This window comes from Pleurodeles waltl, chromosome 1_1 (assembly GCF_031143425.1).
Source record: "Pleurodeles waltl isolate 20211129_DDA chromosome 1_1, aPleWal1.hap1.20221129, whole genome shotgun sequence".
NCBI classification, from domain to species: domain Eukaryota; kingdom Metazoa; phylum Chordata; class Amphibia; order Caudata; family Salamandridae; genus Pleurodeles; species Pleurodeles waltl.
Window position 1 is genome coordinate 19,660,311 of NC_090436.1, and position 20,889 is coordinate 19,681,199.

The following is a 20,889-nucleotide window of genomic DNA, read 5'->3' on the forward strand; positions in this document are numbered from 1 at the left end:
GGACCTGTGCCACTTTGCCGTAAACATGGCCCAGAGCTCTAACGTTGCAGTTATCGGATGTAGGTGAAGAATACCAATGCATTACTCGCCCACCTTTCACCCACCAACTTTGGATCCATTTAATAAATACAACTATTGCACACACATAGGATGTGGTGTAGTTATTTACAAACACCGGTGTATATTGTAAGCGTCTTCCAGGGTGGTCCAGAATGTGCCAGAATGGTGAGAGCAGGAAACAAGTCACCTATAGAGGGCCACCTCTCTCAGAGTAGTCACATAACACGAGATTTATTTTATTTATTAATCTATACTAATACTTGTAATCAAGGGTGATGTGGAGACATTTTAAGGTGACAGCTTCTCCCCTTCCACATGTCGCCATCTTTGGCATGTGCAGCCCACCGTAATGCATGTAGAGACACGCCTGTTGCCATGGATTCGCCGCAATGACATGCCATGCATCATGGGAGCACCATCGCTCACAGCCAGTGCTTCACAAGAAGGGACGGCAGATCTCGCTACGGAGAGATGGACCCTCTGTCGCTGTTTGACGATGCATGTAACCGCGCCATCAGGATCAAGGAATACTGCGGCGTACAGGCCTGTGACATCTGGGGAGCAGGAATATGGCATTGGGGTGCACTGAAGAAGCATTCTGTCAACTCTCTATAACCCCATTGGCCTTCTGGTACCATGTTTCGGAATCAGACTCTCGGGAAATGGACGGACTGTGTCAGGTGAATTACTGTGATTTTTTTTCCTCTGCCTGAAAAGTACCCTTTGACCATTGAAGACATGACAGAGTTGGTCCCTTGTCCCCCCCTTAAGCCTTCAACTGCATGCAATTTGCCTGAGAGGTTAGGGTAATAGAAGTGATTGGAAACTTAAGGGGCTAGATTTATTGACGGATTGTGTTGCCCTTGCATCACAGAAGGCAATGCAAGGCAACACAAGCCTTTAACTTGAAATTAGTAAGTCACACAAAGCAGCCTTGCATGGCTCTGCATGGTTTAGTAAATCCAAGATAATGCGAGGCAGTGCATTTGCGGCCTGGAGGCAATTGGTGTCGTGTGGGCGATCCGATGCATCCACCCATGGATTTTGGTGCATTCCCAGACTCACAAAGAGTTGTAAACCTGGGACTGCGTCAATGGTACACCGCCCAGGCGGAATGAGGGGAAATATCTTTATTTCTTCTTGTTTGTTACTTTTTCTGTATTATGCTTCCTGCATCAGACAGAAAAAGGAAAAAGCCTTTAAGGATTGTTTTGGTGCAAGAAGGGGTCTGCTCCTGCACAAAAACAATCCTGCTTGTGACACAGGCATCCTCGCACCATGGTACAAGGGTGCCTGTGTGGGCGCTAGGCACGTCACAGTGCCCCAGAGCAAGGAGGCAGCAGGAATGCACCACATCTTTGGAAATGTGCACAGTTCTGATGTGTCCTTTTCATGCAACGTTGCCTTGCTGCATTGTTTGAAATGTTAATAAATCTGTCCCAACATGTCTAAAATCTGCCTCGGACCAGTGTTGACTTTCTGTTCCTTTTGTTACTGTAAGACCCTGAGAGCAGGGATAGCAAGGACCGTGCAAGGGGTAGCAGATGCTACTTCTGACTACCCCTCATCGTTGTCCGATTCGGCTCTTCTTCAGTCCTGCCCATCATGTGAGATGAGACGTTCCTGCAATAAACAGATGGTGACCATTTAAGAGAAATGATAAACATTGTCACACAGCATTTCAGCCAAAACGCGGCGTGAAAGGTCTTTTTCTTTATTGCAGCCCCCAAAAGATCTGATTAATAATTTAAAAACTCTTTTTAGCTAAACTGGGATGCAGGCTTCCCGTAGTTTTGAAACTTTCAAGAGTCCTCAGCGAAAGATCTTCTGGATATGACAGGGGTGGTGAGTGGCCTTCTGGGAGAGCTCTTGGAAGGGGACAGTCTCTGTCTGAAGAAGCCGTGCAGTGTCATGGGCTGTCTATGCTTAAGGTCACCGAGAATCTAGTCTTATGCAAACTGGGCATCGTGGGTAGTCAAGGTGCAACCCCCTCACGTGGTCAGTGCATGGCAGCATGAGTTACACCACTGACTGAACCATGAACCCCCTCGCGTGGTCAGTGCATGGCAGCATCAGGTACAATACTGACTGAACCATGAACCCCCTCGCGTGGTCAGTGCATGGCAGCATCAGTCACACCACTGACTGAACCACGAACCCCCTTACGTGGTCAGTACATGGCAGCATCAGGTACACCACTGACTGAAATTGAGCTATTCTGCAATTATTAGAAACAATTTATGAACTCAGCTTTAAGTGACAGGACCTTTTGACAGCATCAGTTACACCACTGAGGGAACCATAAACTATTCTGCAATTATTAGAAACAATTTATGAACTCAGCTGTAAGTGACTGGACCTTTTGACAGCATCAGTTACACCACTGACTGAACATGAACTATTCTGCAAGTATTTAAACAAATTCCTCAACTCACCTGTGTGTGACAGGGGTTGTTCTCAGTGAAGGCGTCTCATGCGTCTCCACTGATGGCTTCCGGTCAGTGATTACACCTGGTCTGGGTTGTTGAAGAGGGGCTTACTCTCTGATGGGCAAGCCACAGGGAACAGTGCTATAGGGTCAGCTGTGGTCCTACAAAAAGAATCTCTGGGCTGAGTTTAAGAAGATCCCTACTCATCCAGCTATTAATGCCAGGTCTATAGAGATCCATCTGAGAGAAATCAGGAGCGACTGTCCCATCACACAGAGGTGAGGGTCATCAGACTAATTACCTGCTGTGAAGCAAAATGAATCAAGGACCTGAAAGAGGCAGCAAGCGTGCATTGAAGGATGAGTGTGACGAAGCCCAGCTTTGGAGAACACCACGCTTCCATCACCCCACAGGATGTTACGCACCTGCATGGAGGAGGCAACCCCTTGGAAGTGGATATAGACGAAACCTGAACAGCACCTCTTCAAGGCAGAGCTTTGGAGTCCAGACAAGTTGGGCGTGGCTCCAAAATGTCACGAGCCACCATCCGAAATGTGGCCGACAAGAGATTGTCATTTTGCCCACTTCCGATCTCATGTCCTCCAGGATTTAGAGCACCTCTGATTCCCTCTCAAGCCTAAAAAAAACTTGGGATGGATTCACCCGTGGACTGTTGACTGCATCACTGAGGATGTCTCAACGTCCACTCAGAGGTGTTGACCTGGAGACCCCACGGGTGACAAGCGGTGCTCAACAAGAACCTCCTGATTGATTGATTGAAGACATCTTCCTGCCTGTGCAGAGATCTGTGAAGTAAAATCTCAACTAATGGGGAGGGTCCCAAGAGTGCCATGACCCCACCCACCAGCTTTAGGCTGAGACTGGTATCCACTGTTCTTGTTTCATGAAATCCCTCGAGAGTAGACTTCAGGATCTTCTGCCAGCTGGGATATTTATATCTCTGCTGGAAATGGCCATCAGAATCCCTGGGCTACTCTACAAACACCCATCCAGATCCATGGTCCACTTCCCGCACTGAGCCACTGACTCGTGACCAACCCTGCTGGACTGTGTGAAACCCTTGAACTCTGAGGTCCACTGTGTCTACGTTAGTGCAACACTACTTCGGGGTGGCTGGTGGTCAGGAAACCTTCAGTATCCCACCCTTCTAATTACATTACGCAGAAGGACAAGCATGCACATGCACCCTTCCTGAAATAAAAGGGTCTCTTCTTCTAAGTAAAAGGGTCTCTCATTCATGCTCATCCCAGTTACCTCCTAAAACCTGCTTTCAGTTTTCACTCCGCAGAGCTTCCGGAAGCATCCCTGTCCATTGAGAAGCAATGTTTTTAAATCACACCTCCCACCAGGGGGCGCTGTGGGATTCAAGACATCCTGAAAGAGGTCCAGATGTTTGTGATGCTGTTAAACTCTGAATGTCCTGCTTTGCAAACATTGTCTATGAAAAATAATGAATGCTCTGTAAACAGTGTCTGTGACGTCAATGATGCTCTATGAACAGTGTCTGTGACGTCAATGATGCTCTATGAACAGTGTCTGTGACGTCAATGATGCTCTATGAACAGTGTCTGTGACATCACTGATTCTCTATGAACAGTGTCTGTGAAATAACTGATGCTCTGTGAACAGTCAGTAAAATAACTGATGCTCTGTGCAGTGTCTGTGAAATAACTGATGCTGTGTGAGCAGTGTCAGTGAAATAACTGATGCTCTGTGCAGTGTCTGTGAAATAACTGATGCTCTGTGAACAGTGTCTGTGAAATAACTGATGCTCTGTGAACAGTCAGTAAAATAACTGATGCTCTGTGCAGTGTCTATGAAATAACTGATGCTCTGTGCAGTGTCAGTGAAATAACTGATGCTCTGTGAAAAGTGTCAGTGAAATAACTGATGCTCTGTAAACAGTGTCAGTAAAGTAACTGATGCTCTGTGAGCAGGGAATGTGATGTCAATGATGCTCTATGAACAGTGTCTGTGACGTCAATGATGCTCTATGAACAGAGTCTGTGACGTCAATGATGCTCTATGAACAGTGTCTGTGACATCACTGATGCTCTATGAACAGTGTCTGTGAAATAACTGATGCTCTGTGAACAGTCAGTAAAATAACTGATGCTCTGTGCAGTGTCTGTGAAATAACTGATGCTCTGTGCAGTGTCAGTGAAATAACTGATGCTCTGTGAAAAGTGTCAGTGAAATAACTGATGCTCTGTAAACAGTGTCTGTGACGTCAATGATGCTCTATGAACAGTGTCTGTGACGTCAATGATGCTCTATGAACAGTGTCTGTGACGTCAATGATGCTCTATGAACAGTGTCTGTGACGTCAATGATGCTCTATGAACAGTGTCTGTGACATCACTGATGCTCTATGAACAGAGTCTGTGACGTCAATGATGCTCTATGAACAGTGTCTGTGATGTCAATGATAAATAACTGATGCTGTGTGAACAGTGTCTGTGACGTCAATGATGCTCTATGAACAGTGTCTGTGAAATAACTGATGCTGTGTGAACAGTGTCAGTAAAATAACTGATGCTCTGTGCAGTGTCTGTGAAATAACTGATGCTGTGTGAGCAGTGTCAGTGAAATAACTGATGCTCTGTGCAGTGTCTGTGAAATAACTGATGCTCTGTGAACAGTGTCTGTGAAATAACTGATGCTCTGTGAACAGTCAGTAAAATAACTGATGCTCTGTGCAGTGTCTGTGAAATAACTGATGCTCTGTGCAGTGTCAGTGATATAACTGATGCTCTGTGAAAAGTGTCAGTAAAATAACTGATGCCCTGTGCAGTGTCTGTGAAATAACTGATGCTCTGTGAACAGTGTCAGTGAAATAACTGATGCTCTGTGCAGTGTCAGTGAAATAACTGATGCTCTGTGAACAGTGTCTGTGAAATAACTGATGCTCTGTGAACAGTGTCAGTAAAATAACTGATGCTCTGTGCAGTGTCTGTGAAATAACTGATGCTCTGTGCAGTGTCTGTGAAATAACTGATGCTCTGTGAATAGTGTCTGCGAAATAACTGATGCTTTGTAAACAGTGTCAGTAAAGTAACTGATGCTCTGTGAGCAGGGAATGTGAAATAACTGATGCTCTGTGAGCAGGGAATGTGAAATAACTGATGCTTAGTGAACAATGTCTGTGAAATAACTGATACTTCGTGAACAGTGCCCGTGAAATAACTGATGCTCAGTGAACAGTGTCTGTGAAATAACTGATGCTCTGTGAACAGTGTCAGTGAAATAACTGATGATCTGCGCAGTGTCTGTGAAATAACTGATGCTCTGTGAGCAGGGAATGTGAAATAACTGATGCTTCGTGAACAGAGTCTGTGAAATAACTGATGCTCTGTGAACAGTGTCAGTGAAATAACTGATGCTCTGTGCAGTGTCTGTGAAATAACTGATGCTCTGTGAGCAGGGAATGTGAAATAACTGATGCTTCGTGAACAGTGTCTGTGAAATAACTGATGCTCTGTGAACAGTGTCAGTGAAATAACTGATGCTCTGTGCAGTGTCTGTGAAATAACTGATGCTCTGTTAACAGTGTCCTTGAAATAACTGATGCTTCGTGAACAGTGTCTGTGAAATAACTGATGCTCTGTGAACAGTGTCAGTGAAATAACTGATGCTCTGTGCAGTGTCTATGAAATAACTGATGCTCTGTGCAGTGTCTGTGAAATAACTGATGCTTTTATGACAGTGTCTGTGAAATAACTGATGCTCTGTGCAGTGTCTGTGAAATAACTGATGCTCTGTTAACAGTGTCAGTGAAATAACTGATGCTCTGTGCAGTGCCTGTGAAATAACTGATGCTCTGTGAACAATGTCTGTGAAATAACTGATGCTCTGGCCAGTGTCTGTGAAATAACTGATGCTCTGTGCAGTGTCTGTGAGATAACTGATGCTCTGTGCAGTGTCTGTGAAATAACTGATGCTCTGCGAACAGTGTCAGTGAAATAACTGATGCTCTGTTAACAGTGTCCGTGAATGTCTGTGAAATAACTGATGCTCTGTGAACAGTGTCAGTGAAATAACTGATGCTTCGTGAACAGTGTCTGTGAAATAACTGATGCTTTGTGAACAGTGTCAGTGAAATAACTGATGCTCTGTGCAGTGTCTTTGAAATAACTGATGCTTCGTGAACAGTGTCTGTGAAATAACTGATGCTCTGTGCAGTGTCTGTGAAATAACTGATGCTCTGTGAATAGTGTCTGCGAAATAACTGATGCTCTGTAAACAGTGTCTGTGATGTCAATGATGCTCTATGAACAGTGTCTGTGACGTCAATGATGCTCTATGAACAGTGTCTGTGAAATAACTGATGCTCTGTGCAGTGTCTGTGAAATAACTGATGCTGTGTGAGCAGTGTCAGTGAAATAACTGATGCTCTGTGCAGTGTCTGTGAAATAACTGATGCTCTGTGAACAGTGTCTGTGAAATAACTGATGCTCTGTGAACAGTCAGTAAAATAACTGATGCTCTGTGCAGTGTCTGTGAAATAACTGATGCTCTGTGCAGTGTCAGTGAAATAACTGATGCTCTGTGAAAAGTGTCAGTAAAATAACTGATGCGCTGTGCAGTGTCTGTGAAATAACTGATGCTCTGTGAACAGTGTCAGTGAAATAACTGATGCTCTGTGCAGTGTCAGTGAAATAACTGATGCTCTGTGAACAGTGTCTGTGAAATAACTGATGCTCTGTGAACAGTGTCAGTAAAATAACTGATGCTCTGTGCAGTGTCTGTGAAATAACTGATGCTCTGTGCAGTGTCTGTGAAATAACTGATGCTCTGTGAATAGTGTCTGCGAAATAACTGATGCTTTGTAAACAGTGTCAGTAAAGTAACTGATGCTCTGTGAGCAGGGAATGTGAAATAACTGATGCTCTGTGAGCAGGGAATGTGAAATAACTGATGCTTAGTGAACAATGTCTGTGAAATAACTGATACTTCGTGAACAGTGCCCGTGAAATAACTGATGCTCTGTGAACAGTGTCTGTGAAATAACTGATGCTCTGTGAACAGTGTCAGTGAAATAACTGATGCTCTGTGCAGTGTCTGTGAAATAACTGATGCTCTGTGAGCAGGGAATGTGAAATAACTGATGCTTAGTGAACAATGTCTGTGAAATAACTGATACTTCGTGAACAGTGCCCGTGAAATAACTGATGCTCAGTGAACAGTGTCTGTGAAATAACTGATGCTCTGTGAACAGTGTCAGTGAAATAACTGATGATCTGCGCAGTGTCTGTGAAATAACTGATGCTCTGTGAGCAGGGAATGTGAAATAACTGATGCTTCGTGAACAGAGTCTGTGAAATAACTGATGCTCTGTGAACAGTGTCAGTGAAATAACTGATGCTCTGTGCAGTGTCTGTGAAATAACTGATGCTCTGTGAGCAGGGAATGTGAAATAACTGATGCTTCGTGAACAGTGTCTGTGAAATAACTGATGCTCTGTGAACAGTGTCAGTGAAATAACTGATGCTCTGTGCAGTGTCTGTGAAATAACTGATGCTCTGTTAACAGTGTCCTTGAAATAACTGATGCTTCGTGAACAGTGTCTGTGAAATAACTGATGCTCTGTGAACAGTGTCAGTGAAATAACTGATGCTCTGTGCAGTGTCTATGAAATAACTGATGCTCTGTGCAGTGTCTGTGAAATAACTGATGCTTTTATGACAGTGTCTGTGAAATAACTGATGCTCTGTTAACAGTGTCAGTGAAATAACTGATGCTCTGTGCAGTGCCTGTGAAATAACTGATGCTCTGTGAACAATGTCTGTGAAATAACTGATGCTCTGGGCAGTGTCTGTGAAATAACTGATGCTCTGTGCAGTGTCTGTGAGATAACTGATGCTCTGTGCAGTGTCTGTGAAATAACTGATGCTCTGTGAACAGTGTCAGTGAAATAACTGATGCTCTGTTAACAGTGTCCGTGAATGTCTGTGAAATAACTGATGCTCTGTGAACAGTGTCAGTGAAATAACTGATGCTTCGTGAACAGTGTCTGTGAAATAACTGATGCTCTGTGAACAGTGTCAGTGAAATAACTGATGCTCTGTGCAGTGTCTTTGAAATAACTGATGCTTCGTGAACAGTGTCTGTGAAATAACTGATGCTCTGTGCAGTGTCAGTGAAATAACTGATGCTCTGTGAAAAGTGTCAGTAAAATAACTGATGCGCTGTGCAGTGTCTGTGAAATAACTGATGCTCTGTGAACAGTGTCAGTGAAATAACTGATGCTCTGTGCAGTGTCAGTGAAATAACTGATGCTCTGTGAACAGTGTCTGTGAAATAACTGATGCTCTGTGAACAGTGTCAGTAAAATAACTGATGCTCTGTGCAGTGTCTGTGAAATAACTGATGCTCTGTGCAGTGTCTGTGAAATAACTGATGCTCTGTGAATAGTGTCTGCGAAATAACTGATGCTTTGTAAACAGTGTCAGTAAAGTAACTGATGCTCTGTGAGCAGGGAATGTGAAATAACTGATGCTCTGTGAGCAGGGAATGTGAAATAACTGATGCTTAGTGAACAATGTCTGTGAAATAACTGATACTTCGTGAACAGTGCCCGTGAAATAACTGATGCTCAGTGAACAGTGTCTGTGAAATAACTGATGCTCTGTGAACAGTGTCAGTGAAATAACTGATGATCTGCGCAGTGTCTGTGAAATAACTGATGCTCTGTGAGCAGGGAATGTGAAATAACTGATGCTTCGTGAACAGAGTCTGTGAAATAACTGATGCTCTGTGAACAGTGTCAGTGAAATAACTGATGCTCTGTGCAGTGTCTGTGAAATAACTGATGCTCTGTGAGCAGGGAATGTGAAATAACTGATGCTTCGTGAACAGTGTCTGTGAAATAACTGATGCTCTGTGAACAGTGTCAGTGAAATAACTGATGCTCTGTGCAGTGTCTGTGAAATAACTGATGCTCTGTTAACAGTGTCCTTGAAATAACTGATGCTTCGTGAACAGTGTCTGTGAAATAACTGATGCTCTGTGAACAGTGTCAGTGAAATAACTGATGCTCTGTGCAGTGTCTATGAAATAACTGATGCTCTGTGCAGTGTCTGTGAAATAACTGATGCTTTTATGACAGTGTCTGTGAAATAACTGATGCTCTGTGCAGTGTCTGTGAAATAACTGATGCTCTGTTAACAGTGTCAGTGAAATAACTGATGCTCTGTGCAGTGCCTGTGAAATAACTGATGCTCTGTGAACAATGTCTGTGAAATAACTGATGCTCTGGGCAGTGTCTGTGAAATAACTGATGCTCTGTGCAGTGTCTGTGAGATAACTGATGCTCTGTGCAGTGTCTGTGAAATAACTGATGCTCTGTGAACAGTGTCAGTGAAATAACTGATGCTCTGTTAACAGTGTCCGTGAATGTCTGTGAAATAACTGATGCTCTGTGAACAGTGTCAGTGAAATAACTGATGCTTCGTGAACAGTGTCTGTGAAATAACTGATGCTCTGTGAACAGTGTCAGTGAAATAACTGATGCTCTGTGCAGTGTCTTTGAAATAACTGATGCTTCGTGAACAGTGTCTGTGAAATAACTGATGCTCTGTGCAGTGTCTGTGAAATAACTGATGCTCTGTGAATAGTGTCTGCGAAATAACTGATGCTTTGTAAACAGTGTCAGTAAAGTAACTGATGCTCTGTGAGCAGGGAATGTGAAATAACTGATGCTCTGTGAGCAGGGAATGTGAAATAACTGATGCTTAGTGAACAATGTCTGTGAAGTAACTGATACTTCGTGAACAGTGCCCGTGAAATAACTGATGCTCAGTGAACAGTGTCTGTGAAATAACTGATGCTCTGTGAACAGTGTCAGTGAAATAACTGATGATCTGCGCAGTGTCTGTGAAATAACTGATGCTCTGTGAGTAGGGAATGTGAAATAACTGATGCTTCGTGAACAGATTCTGTGAAATAACTGATGCTCTGTGAACAGTGTCAGTGAAATAACTGATGCTCTGTGCAGTGTCTGTGAAATAACTGATGCTCTGTGAGCAGGGAATGTGAAATAACTGATGCTTCGTGAACAGTGTCTGTGAAATAACTGATGCTCTGTGAACAGTGTCAGTGAAATAACTGATGCTCTGTGCAGTGTCTGTGAAATAACTGATGCTCTGTGAACAGTGCCTGTGAGATAACTGATGCTCTGTGCAGTGTCTGTGAAATAACTGATGCTCTGTGAGCAGGGAATGTGAAATAACTGATTCTCTGTGCAGTGTCTGTGAAATAACTGATGCATCGTGAACAGTGTCTGTGAAATAACTGATGCTTTGTGAACAGTGTCTGTGAAATAACTGATGCTCTGTGACCAGTTTCAGTGAAATAACTGATGCTCTGTGCAGTGTCTGTGAAATAACTGATGCTCTGTGCAGTGTCTGTGAAATAACTGATCCTTTTATGACAGTGTCTGTGAAATAACTGATGCTCTGTGCAGTGTCTGTGAAATAACTGATGCTCTGTTAACAGTGTCAGTGAAATAACTGATGCTCTGTGCAGTGCCTGTGAAATAACTGATGCTCTGTGAACAATGTCTGTGAAATAACTGATGCTCTGGGCAGTGTCTGTGAAATAACTGATGCTCTGTGCAGTGTCTGTGAGATAACTGATGCTCTGTGCAGTGTCTGTGAAATAACTGATGCTCTGTGAACAGTGTCAGAGAAATAACTGATGCTCTGTTAACAGTGTCCGTGAATGTCTGTGAAATAACTGATGCTCTGTGAACAGTGTCAGTGAAATAACTGATGCTGTGTGAACAGGGAATGTGAAATAACTGATGCTCTGTGAACAGTGTCAGTGAAATAACTGATGCTCTGTGCAGTGTCTGTGAAATAACTGATGCTCTGTGAGCAGGGAATGTGAAATAACTGATGCTTCGTGAACAGTGTCTGTGAAATAACTGATGCTCTGTGCAGTGTCTGTGAAATAACTGCTGCTCTGTGCAGTGTCTGTGAAATAACTGATGCTTTGTAAACAGTGTCAGTAAAGTAACTGATGCTCTGTGAGCAGGGAATGTGAAATAACTGATGCCTAGTGAACAATGTCTGTGAAATAACTGATACTTCGTGAACAGTGCCCGTGAAATAACTGATGCTGTGTGAACAGGGAATGTGAAATAACTGATGCTCTGTGGACAGTGACTGTGAAATAACTGATGCTCTGTGCAGTGTCTGTGAAATAACTGATGCTCTGTTAACAGTGTCCGTGAAATAACTGATGCTCTGTGCATTGTCTGTGAAATAACTGATGCTCTGTGCAGTGTCTGTGAAATAACTGGTGCTCTGTGCAGTGTCTGTGAAATAACTGATGCTCTGTTAACAGTGTCCTTGAAATAACTGATGCTCTGTGCAGTGTCTGTAAATAACTGATGCTCTGTGCAGTGTCTGTGAAATAACTGATGCTCTGTGCAGTGTCTGTAAATAACTGATGCTCTGTGCAGTGTCTGTGAAATAACTGATGCTCTGAGCAGTGTCTGTGAAATAACTGATGCTTTTATGACAGTGTCTGTGAAATAACTGATGCTCTGTGCAGTGTCTGTAAATAACTGATGCTCTGTGCAGTGTCTGTGAAATAACTGATGCTCTGTGCAGTGTCTGTAAACAACTGATGCTCTGTGCAGTGTCTGTGAAATAACTGATGCTCTGTGCATTGTCTGTGAAATAACTGATGCTCTGTGCAGTGTCTGTGAAATAACTGATGCTCTGTGCAGTGTCTGTGAAATAACTGATGCTCTGTTAACAGTATCCTTGAAATAACTGATGCTCTGTGCAGTGTCTGTAAATAACTGATGCTCTGTGCAGTGTCTGTGAAATAACTGATGCTATGTGCAGTGTCTGTAAATAACTGATGCTCTGTGCAGTGTCTGTGAAATAACTGATGCTCTGAGCAGTGTCTGTGAAATAACTGATGCTTTTATGACAGTGTCTGTGAAATAACTGATGCTCTGTGCAGTGTCTGTAAATAACTGATGCTCTGTGCAGTGTCTGTAAATAACTGATGCTCTGTGCAGTGTCTGTAAATACCTGATGCTCTGTGCAGTGTCTGTAAATAACTGATGCTCTGTGCAGTGTCTGTAAATAACTGATGCTCTGTGCAGTGTCTGTGAAATAACTGATGCTCTGTGCAGTGTCTGTAAATACCTGATGCTCTGTGCAGTGTCTGTAAATAACTGATGCTCTGTGCAGTGTCTGTGAAATAACTGATGCTCTGAGCAGTGTCTGTGAAATAACTGATGCTTTTATGACAGTGTCTGTGATGCAAACATGAATTCGTAACATTTATACATTTATAAGGAGCCCTTTCTCCTCCTGTCTGAATTACTTTTAAGGGAGTTGGGTTTTGTTTCTGCTGCTTTGGAATGTGCTTCCTCTAGGGGGTCAGCTGTGCATCTTAACCACAGCTGACACCTCTTTCACTGGCGGACCCCAGCTGCCTCACCCGGAAGAACACAAGGAAACCTTCGCAAAGAAAGTGCCTTGCAGGCCGCTGCATTTGGTAAAATAGTTCATCAGTTCCAGCTACAAATAATGAATGCTTTTGTTCAACATTATGTGGATCATAACAGATTATGTGGCAAGGGCGAGAGATTCATATTTAAACTGCAGGTGATGCAGGCCTGGCCATTCCAGTGGTACTCACCAGTCAGGCGCTGCACCAGCTCAGAGCAACAAACTGCTGTTGTTGTAAAAGATTATATGCAAAACAAAGTGCAAATAAACCAAAAGAAGTTCAAACAGGTGTGGGGAATTCACAAGTTTGCTTTCTCGTAATTATGTGAAAGTATGACAAAATTACACAAAATTATGTGTAATTACACAAAATGCAAATCTGTCATTTTGCGCTATATTTTAGTGCAAATGAGCCCTTTTACCATTTTTTTCCATGAGGACGCATTTATCATGAACACCAACAGCTCACTTTCTGCGTACGCATGTCACAGTTTGCGGTACATGTTTACTGCGAATGGTGCATAAATACACGAATTGGAATAATGGCGTAATTTGTGGAATTTTACATAGCAAGTGTAATAGAAAATAAAGAAATGACACTAGTGTGATTTAAATTTCACCCAGGTGATAGAACATGTGTCCGCTGCAGTCACTTCTGTTTTACATTTCCGTCCCTCCCTTTCTCTCTGTTTTACTGTTTCTATTCCAGTCTCTTCCTTCACACAGTGATTATTCTCCTGGTACAAGGCCAAAAAGTACTTATACTGCGACAGTAACCAAGCATTACACCACCAAATCTGCATTTCATTTTTCAGTTAAAATAGCATTCCTTTCAATTTTATTTTAATTTTAATTGCTTTTCAGTAAATGTGTATTCTTCCGCAGTGCATTTCAGTTATTGGCGACACAGCACACACATTTTTCGGTGTATGCTGGAGTGTGGGTGGGATATTCTAAATCAGTGGTTCTCAACCGTTTGACTTCTGTGGCCCCCAACTTTATCATTACTGGAACCTGGGGACCCCCGCTGAATCATTATTGGAATCTGGGGACCCCACACTTTATCATTACTGGAACCTGGGGACCCCCACTGAATCATTATTGGAATCTGGGGACCCCACACTTTATCATTACTGGAACCTGGGGACCCCCACTGAATCATTATTGGAATCCAGGGATTCTCCACTGGGTCATTACTGGAAGCCGGGGACCCCGGCCTAACAGATACACAAATGAGAACACATTTTATTTAATTTGCAAACAAATATAAATAAAATATACAATTTCTAACTTTAATAGGAAGGTTGGATCTTTTCCTAAATTCATTGAAGTCTCACATCGCCCACACTATATTCTGTTTGATGCACCTACACTGGTCCCACAAGTCAATTTGAGGACAGTAATTTAATTTTTAGCTTCCAATTTCAAATTCCTTGACAGTTACACTACGTTTTAAATGTTTCAATTGCACATTTAGCCACTTTATGTAAATACACTTTATGAATCTGTTAATATTATTTAATTTTCTAAGCAGTTGCGGACCCCCTGAGGAGTCTTTGTCGACCCCTGGGGTCCCCGGTCCACAGGTTGGAAACCACTGGTCCACACTATGGGACAAGACAGAGGGCCAGGGCACGCAGGGATGACACTGGGCACCACACAAGTACAACAAACGAAATACACAAGTGAAGAACCCGTTTACTAGTGCAGAGAATGAAGCAAAAACTCACAAGAGGTACTCACCACAAGGTCCTGGCGCGTCGCAAAGGTCTCGATGTACAACCTGTAGTGACGATCCTCCATCTGATTCAAGATGGCCGACATGCAGGCCACATAGTGACTCTGGGGAGGGCAAGGAGGCAGTGAGATTTAGGCTGGCTGCAGCGGTGTTTCCGTTCTTTTACTTAAATACACAGGAATGACAGCCTGAGGTAATTCGCCTGTTTTTGTCAGTTCCACTTCATGCAACAGGCAGGTATCAAACCTATTGGGTGGTGTTTTAACACATGACAAAGTGGTTGCATAGTCACACAAATTCACAGCAACAATGGGGCATATTTCCAAGAAAGTGGTGCGTCATAGATGATGGGCCACTTTTCTTGCATCGCCCCCTTACTGGCACCTAACAACACCACGTGTGCACCGAAATTACAATACCGCGCACCATGGCGGTCGTTAGCACAATAGCGTCAAAATTTTTGATGCTAGTATAATGGATGCGTCATTTTAACTCCTGCTCTAGGCATTAAAAATGATGGAAAAAATGCTGCAGCAAAATGTAAATTTCACTGCGCCATTTTTTCGGGCCTCCCTGCCTCTGAAAGCCCCCTTGTATACGTTATACCTGGCGCAGGCATAATGTGGCACAAGGGTTTACAAAGTGGCGCAATGCAAGCATTGCGCCACTTTGTAAATACGGCACGGAAGAAAAGGCGTCCTTATCGCCGTCTTAGCGTTAAAAACATGACACTAGGGCAGCGCAAGGTGGCGCTAGGAGCTGTAAATCTGCCCCAGTGTGTCTTTTCTCTGCCAGCCTCAGCACCATGCACTCTGTTCAGCTCTGTCTTTGCTTCCATTCTGTGATTCCTGCCCTGTGTGGAGGGTCCGAGGCCCCTGAAATCTGTGAGTGGGTCTGCTACCACTACTGTGGATGGATGGAAGGGCCAGACCTTCATCACCAGTAACATATGTTAGGTTACTGCACACACCTGTGTCACTCCTAGTGGCAGTCCTGTGCCACTGCACTCTCCACACACCTGAGTCACTTTAACTCCCTGTATTACTCCCTGAGCTGTTGACACTGAATGTTTCTGTCACTGGGACAGACAAGTTTCCTTCCATGGGCTCCTCCCTCAGCCCGACACTCTTCAACGTCTACATGACACCGCTCGCCAAAATCATCCGATCTCACAACCTCAACATCGTCTCTTACGCCGATGACACCCAGCTGATCCTCTCCTTCACCAAGGACCCCACCACAGCCAAAACCAACCTCCACGAAGGTATGAAGACCGTCGCCAACTGGATGAAGAACAGTCGACTAAAACTAAACTCAGATAAGACAGAGGTCCTCATCCTCGGCCCCACCCCCTCCGCTTGGGACGCCTCCTGGTGGCCGCCCTTGCTGGGAGACGCATCAACGCCCACCAAACACGCCCGAAACCTGGGTTTCATCCTTGACTCATCGCTCTCCATGACCCAACAAGTCAACACCGTCTCGTCCTCCTGCTTCAACACCCTCCGCATGCTCCACAAAATCTACAGGTGGATCCCTACCGAAACCAGAAGGATGGTTACCCAGGCCCTCATCAGTAGCAGACTGGACTACGGCAACGCTCTCTACGTGGGAACCACGGCAGCTCTCCAGAAAAGACTGCAACGGATACAGAACGCCTCCGCACACCTGAGAAACCTACACTGGCTTCCCGTCAACAAAAGGATCACATTCAAACTCCTAACCCACGCCCACAAAGCACTCCACAACGCTGGACCAGCATACCTCAACGATCATCTCACCTTCTACACCCCGAACTGTCAGCTCCGCTCCGCCAACCTCGCCCTCGCCACCGTCCCACGCATCCACAGGAAAACAACCAGCAACAGATCCTTCTCCTACCTCGCGGCCAAGACCTGGAACACCCTCCCCATCCACCTACGGCAGACCAAGGACCTACTGACCTTGAGGAGACTCATCAAGACCTGGCTGTTCGAGCAGTAGCAGCCACCCCCCCCCTCCTTCCTCCAAGCACCTTGAGACCCTCACGGGTGAGTAACACGCTCTACAAATACACTGATTGACTGATTGATTGGATCCAGAGGGCATGCACCCTGGCCCTGAGTTCCTAGGTAGCAAGAGGCTGGTTGTTGTTTATTTTTATTCTATGTGCACATGACATTAATGCATGACGCTGAGGCCTTTATCTGACATTGAATGAGACCCAGTGTTGAAGTCTCTGGTTTAGAAAGAGCCACCGTATGCACCCCCATTCTGAGCGTGACACTGTCAGCTCACTGGGCATTGGTGGCAGAAACAGATCCTAGCTGCAGGGAGGGCCTTTTTACCTGTTGCAAGCCAAGGATGGATGCCCACTGGCCTCTCTGTATGTGCAGTATCATGTGCTTGGAGGCCATGTCCCATGCATGCTTGTGGCAGGCAATGCCGGACGCGGAACCCAAAGCAGCCCAGGAAACTGTTGTCAGACCAGCACCCGGACGGTGCATAGCGACTGAGCGCAGCAAGCAAACCTGACCACTGCAAGGGTATTTGGAGGGGTTCTTACCCAAGAAAATTTGGGGAAATGGTAAAAACGGTGCATTCTACAACATATTTCTCAATATATATTTAATTGTATTTGCTTTAAAGCATAGTAAATGATGACCTTACAGCGCACCAGGATACATCAATCTTTATTGGGCTTCTTCAATGATTCCCTCAGCATCACCCTCCAACCGTGCCTCGCATCTCTCCATACCCCCCTCTAACGAGTATTTCCTTTGTTTTATAGCGCCTCTCTTACCTGGGGTGTTGGAACACTTTACATCACACACATACACAGTCAATGAATCATACGTGTGTAATTCAATGTATGGAAAATGTTTGTTAAATGTGGCCCTTTCCGGTTGGCTGAGGCAAGACCCTAGCCACGTAGAACCCGCGGCTCCCATCAAGAGTGGGTGACTACACTTACTGCATAACCCGTGCTCACCCTGGGTAGCCTGGCACTGAGCAATCAGGCCCATCACAGAGGCAATGTGTAAAGCAAAAACACAGCACTTCCCCACCACAACCACACTGCACGGCACAAAGGAGACTTCACACACAGTGAATATATAAAATGATTGTATTCAAAATACACCTTCTCAACACAGTATGGGTATAATGTAACTATGGTCTTATGCCCCAGTTTGCAATGGAAGTCACAATATGAGGCTCAGCTGTGTTAAACACTACACGAGTAAATATGAGTAAAATCGCACATTCCCTCCCCGCACGCACATAAGGTGCCAAATGTTGTCAGCAGACCTACCCTAGAATACACCACAATCAGTGTAACACATAAATTCAAGGTGCAACCCCATTCCCAACATTAGCAGCAAAGTGCACACACAAGATTACAACACTTTCATGTAGCACTGTGGCCGAATCCGCACTAGTGTGTAATGCCGACTGTAAGAACTCCTGACAGAATAAATGTGACCAGCAGCACCACGGTCCTGCCTTCGCATTCACCCGCACTCACTCCCCACATCCACTCTGCACCATTGTACAGTGCCACGGGTATCAGTCGGCATGTGCACACACTGAGTTGTATGCACTCACTCCCGGCACCCCAATGCAGTGCCCTGATATCCAGATAGTGGATACCACTGTGTTTAAAGCACCCTGGCCCGTATTTATACTCCGTTTGCGCCGAATTTGCGTCGTTTTTTTCGACGCAAATTCGACGCTAAACTAACGCCAACTAACGCCATATTTATACTATGGCGTTAGAGGCGTCTAGCGCCAAAGTTCCCGGAATGTGCATCATTTTTTAGCGTGAACCCCTTCCTTGCGTTAATGATATGCAAGGGAGGCGTTCCCGTCTAAAAAATGACTCCCAGGCCTTTACGTGGTATTTATACTCCCGGGCAAAAGAGACGCCCGGGAGTGGGCGTGGCTAAAAACGGCGCATTTGCGCCGCTTTTTAACGCCTGGGTCAGGCATGGCGTTAAGGGACAAGTGGGCTCAAAATGAGCCCAGAGTGCCCTCCCCTGCCCCCAGGGACCCCCCCTGCCACCCTTGGCCACCCCAGGAGGACACCCAAGGCTGGAGGGACCCACCCCAGGGACATTCAGGTAAGTTCAGGTAAGTATTTTTTTTTTAATTTTTTGTGGCATAGGGGGGCCTGATTTGTGCCCCCCTACATGCCACTATGCCCAATGACCATGCCCAGGGGACAGAAGTCCCCTGGGCATGGCCATTGGGCAAGGGGGCATGACTCCTATCTTTACAATGATAGGAGTCATGTTGATGGGGGATGGGCGTCGAAAAAAAATGGCGCAAGTCGGGTTACGACGATTTTTTCGACGTAACCTGACTTGCCCCATTTTAAGACGCCCATACGCCATTTTCCCCCTACGCCGGCGCTGTCTGGTCTACGTGGTTTTTTCCCACGCAAACCAGGCAGCGCCGGTCTGATTGCGCCGTCTAACGCCATTCCATAAATACGGCGCCCGCATGGCGCTTCAGAATGGCGTTAGACGGAGCAAAATTTTTTGACGCTAAACTGCGTTAGCGCAGTTTAGCGTCAAAAAGTATAAATATGGGCCCCTGTGTCTTAAACTGCCCCTCACCCACCCAGCTTCAGCTATCCTGCCCTTCCACAGACCACTCCACTTGCGGCTAAGTCACAAGTTTCAGGGTTCCGGGGTCAAGGTGGGAGAAAGGAAAGACAGCAGCCAGTAAACAATTAAGGAGGGGACATTCAGGCTCCCTACTGGCAGTTCACTCAGAGGTCTTCAAATCACAGGTGGAGGGTCACTGGGGCCACCGTTAGACACCGAGGTGCCCAGCCCAGCTAGACAGTTCAATGTTACCAAATAGAACGGAGAGGCACTGTTGAGCTTGTTGACGTGAGTCAACCTTGACACTCCCAGTTGCGCATGACAAGTTACCAGGCCCTCATCTCCTGTACCCGGCGATGCAGCGTCTGGGGCATGAAGACTCGAGTGACCCCAGATGGTTATAATTCCACATGAAAAGCGCTCAGTTCTATACCTCCACAAAAAGGAGGTACAACGTCAGGGGTCCACTGGTCTGAGTCGCCGGCACTGTATGATCATTCACATGCCAATTCGCAAGATGGTACCTCCTTGGACAGAGGTACCTGGACCCTTCTGGACTCTCCCACAGAGGATGTCAATCCTGCACCCCTCTGGGAGGCACAACGTCTAGCATACAATGACTTGAGTCGCACTGGACCATCCGGACACGATGGGAACATGGTTTTGGTACTGCTCTGGAAGGAGGCACACTGTCTAGTACACAATGATTTGTAGTCACACCAGACTTCCCAGTCACACACTTCAATGCAAGTTCAGTCCTGCCATACGAGGCCAAGTACAGCACAACTCAGGTTGCACCCCCATATTCTGAGGGTTGCAACGAATGAACAGGGCACTGCACACAATGAGCATGCAGCTGAGGTTAACACAAGAGAAATGCAACGCACTCGACAATAGCGAGCCCCACAGGGACCCGCACCCTGTGATCCCGTTCACATCAACAAGGCGTTTCGACGTGACGCGGTCCCTACGGTGAAGGGCCACTCACCTGAAGTGCGGGCAGTCCTTGGCAAGCTCTGCACCAGGCAATTCCAATCTCCAGACACAATACGTACACCACGCAAACACCGCTGCTGCAAGGTGAAGTCCAGCATATGATCTAGATGCAGCATAGGGCACCGCTCGCCAGATATTAGGAGTCATCGATATAAGTCCATCTCACGAGGTCTTTGATGTCCCTGAGACCTCTTCAGAGAACAGGGAGCAAGCCATCCTGGAGAGTTACTCTTTGGAATGCTATACAGCAGCTGGCAATCAGCCCCAGGCCAGCCTCTAAGCAGGAAGGGGAGCACGGATCCCCTCCGCGGACAGTTATTCTTCTGGACAAACAGATTCCTCTGGCAGTGTGCCCAAGCCGTCTAGCAGACCTGGTCCAGCTTCACCGTAAAGTTTACTCTGCTTTGCAGATGTTGAGTACCCCTAGTTATACTAGATGGTTCCATTGAAGTTTTGGGGGTGGTTCAAAGTGATCTCCTTTGAACCACAGATGTTTTTCCCCTAAATTTCCTCCCTGCCCACCCTGAGGCTCTGGAAAGCAGATCTTTATCTTTAGTGGGCCATGTTCTGGCTTTAAGGCCCAA

General features: G+C 45.4%; 1 protein-coding gene across 1 annotated transcript in view; it reads right to left on the bottom strand.

Annotated features, from left to right (window-relative positions):
* LOC138255404 (dedicator of cytokinesis protein 2-like) overlaps positions 1-20,889 on the bottom strand; it is a 1,984,107-nt gene that overhangs the window by 606,215 nt on the left and 1,357,003 nt on the right. The window contains exon 29 of the mRNA XM_069205837.1: positions 14,729-14,827. Coding sequence (XP_069061938.1) covers positions 14,729-14,827 — 99 coding nt within the window. The remainder of the gene's footprint in view (positions 1-14,728; positions 14,828-20,889) is intronic.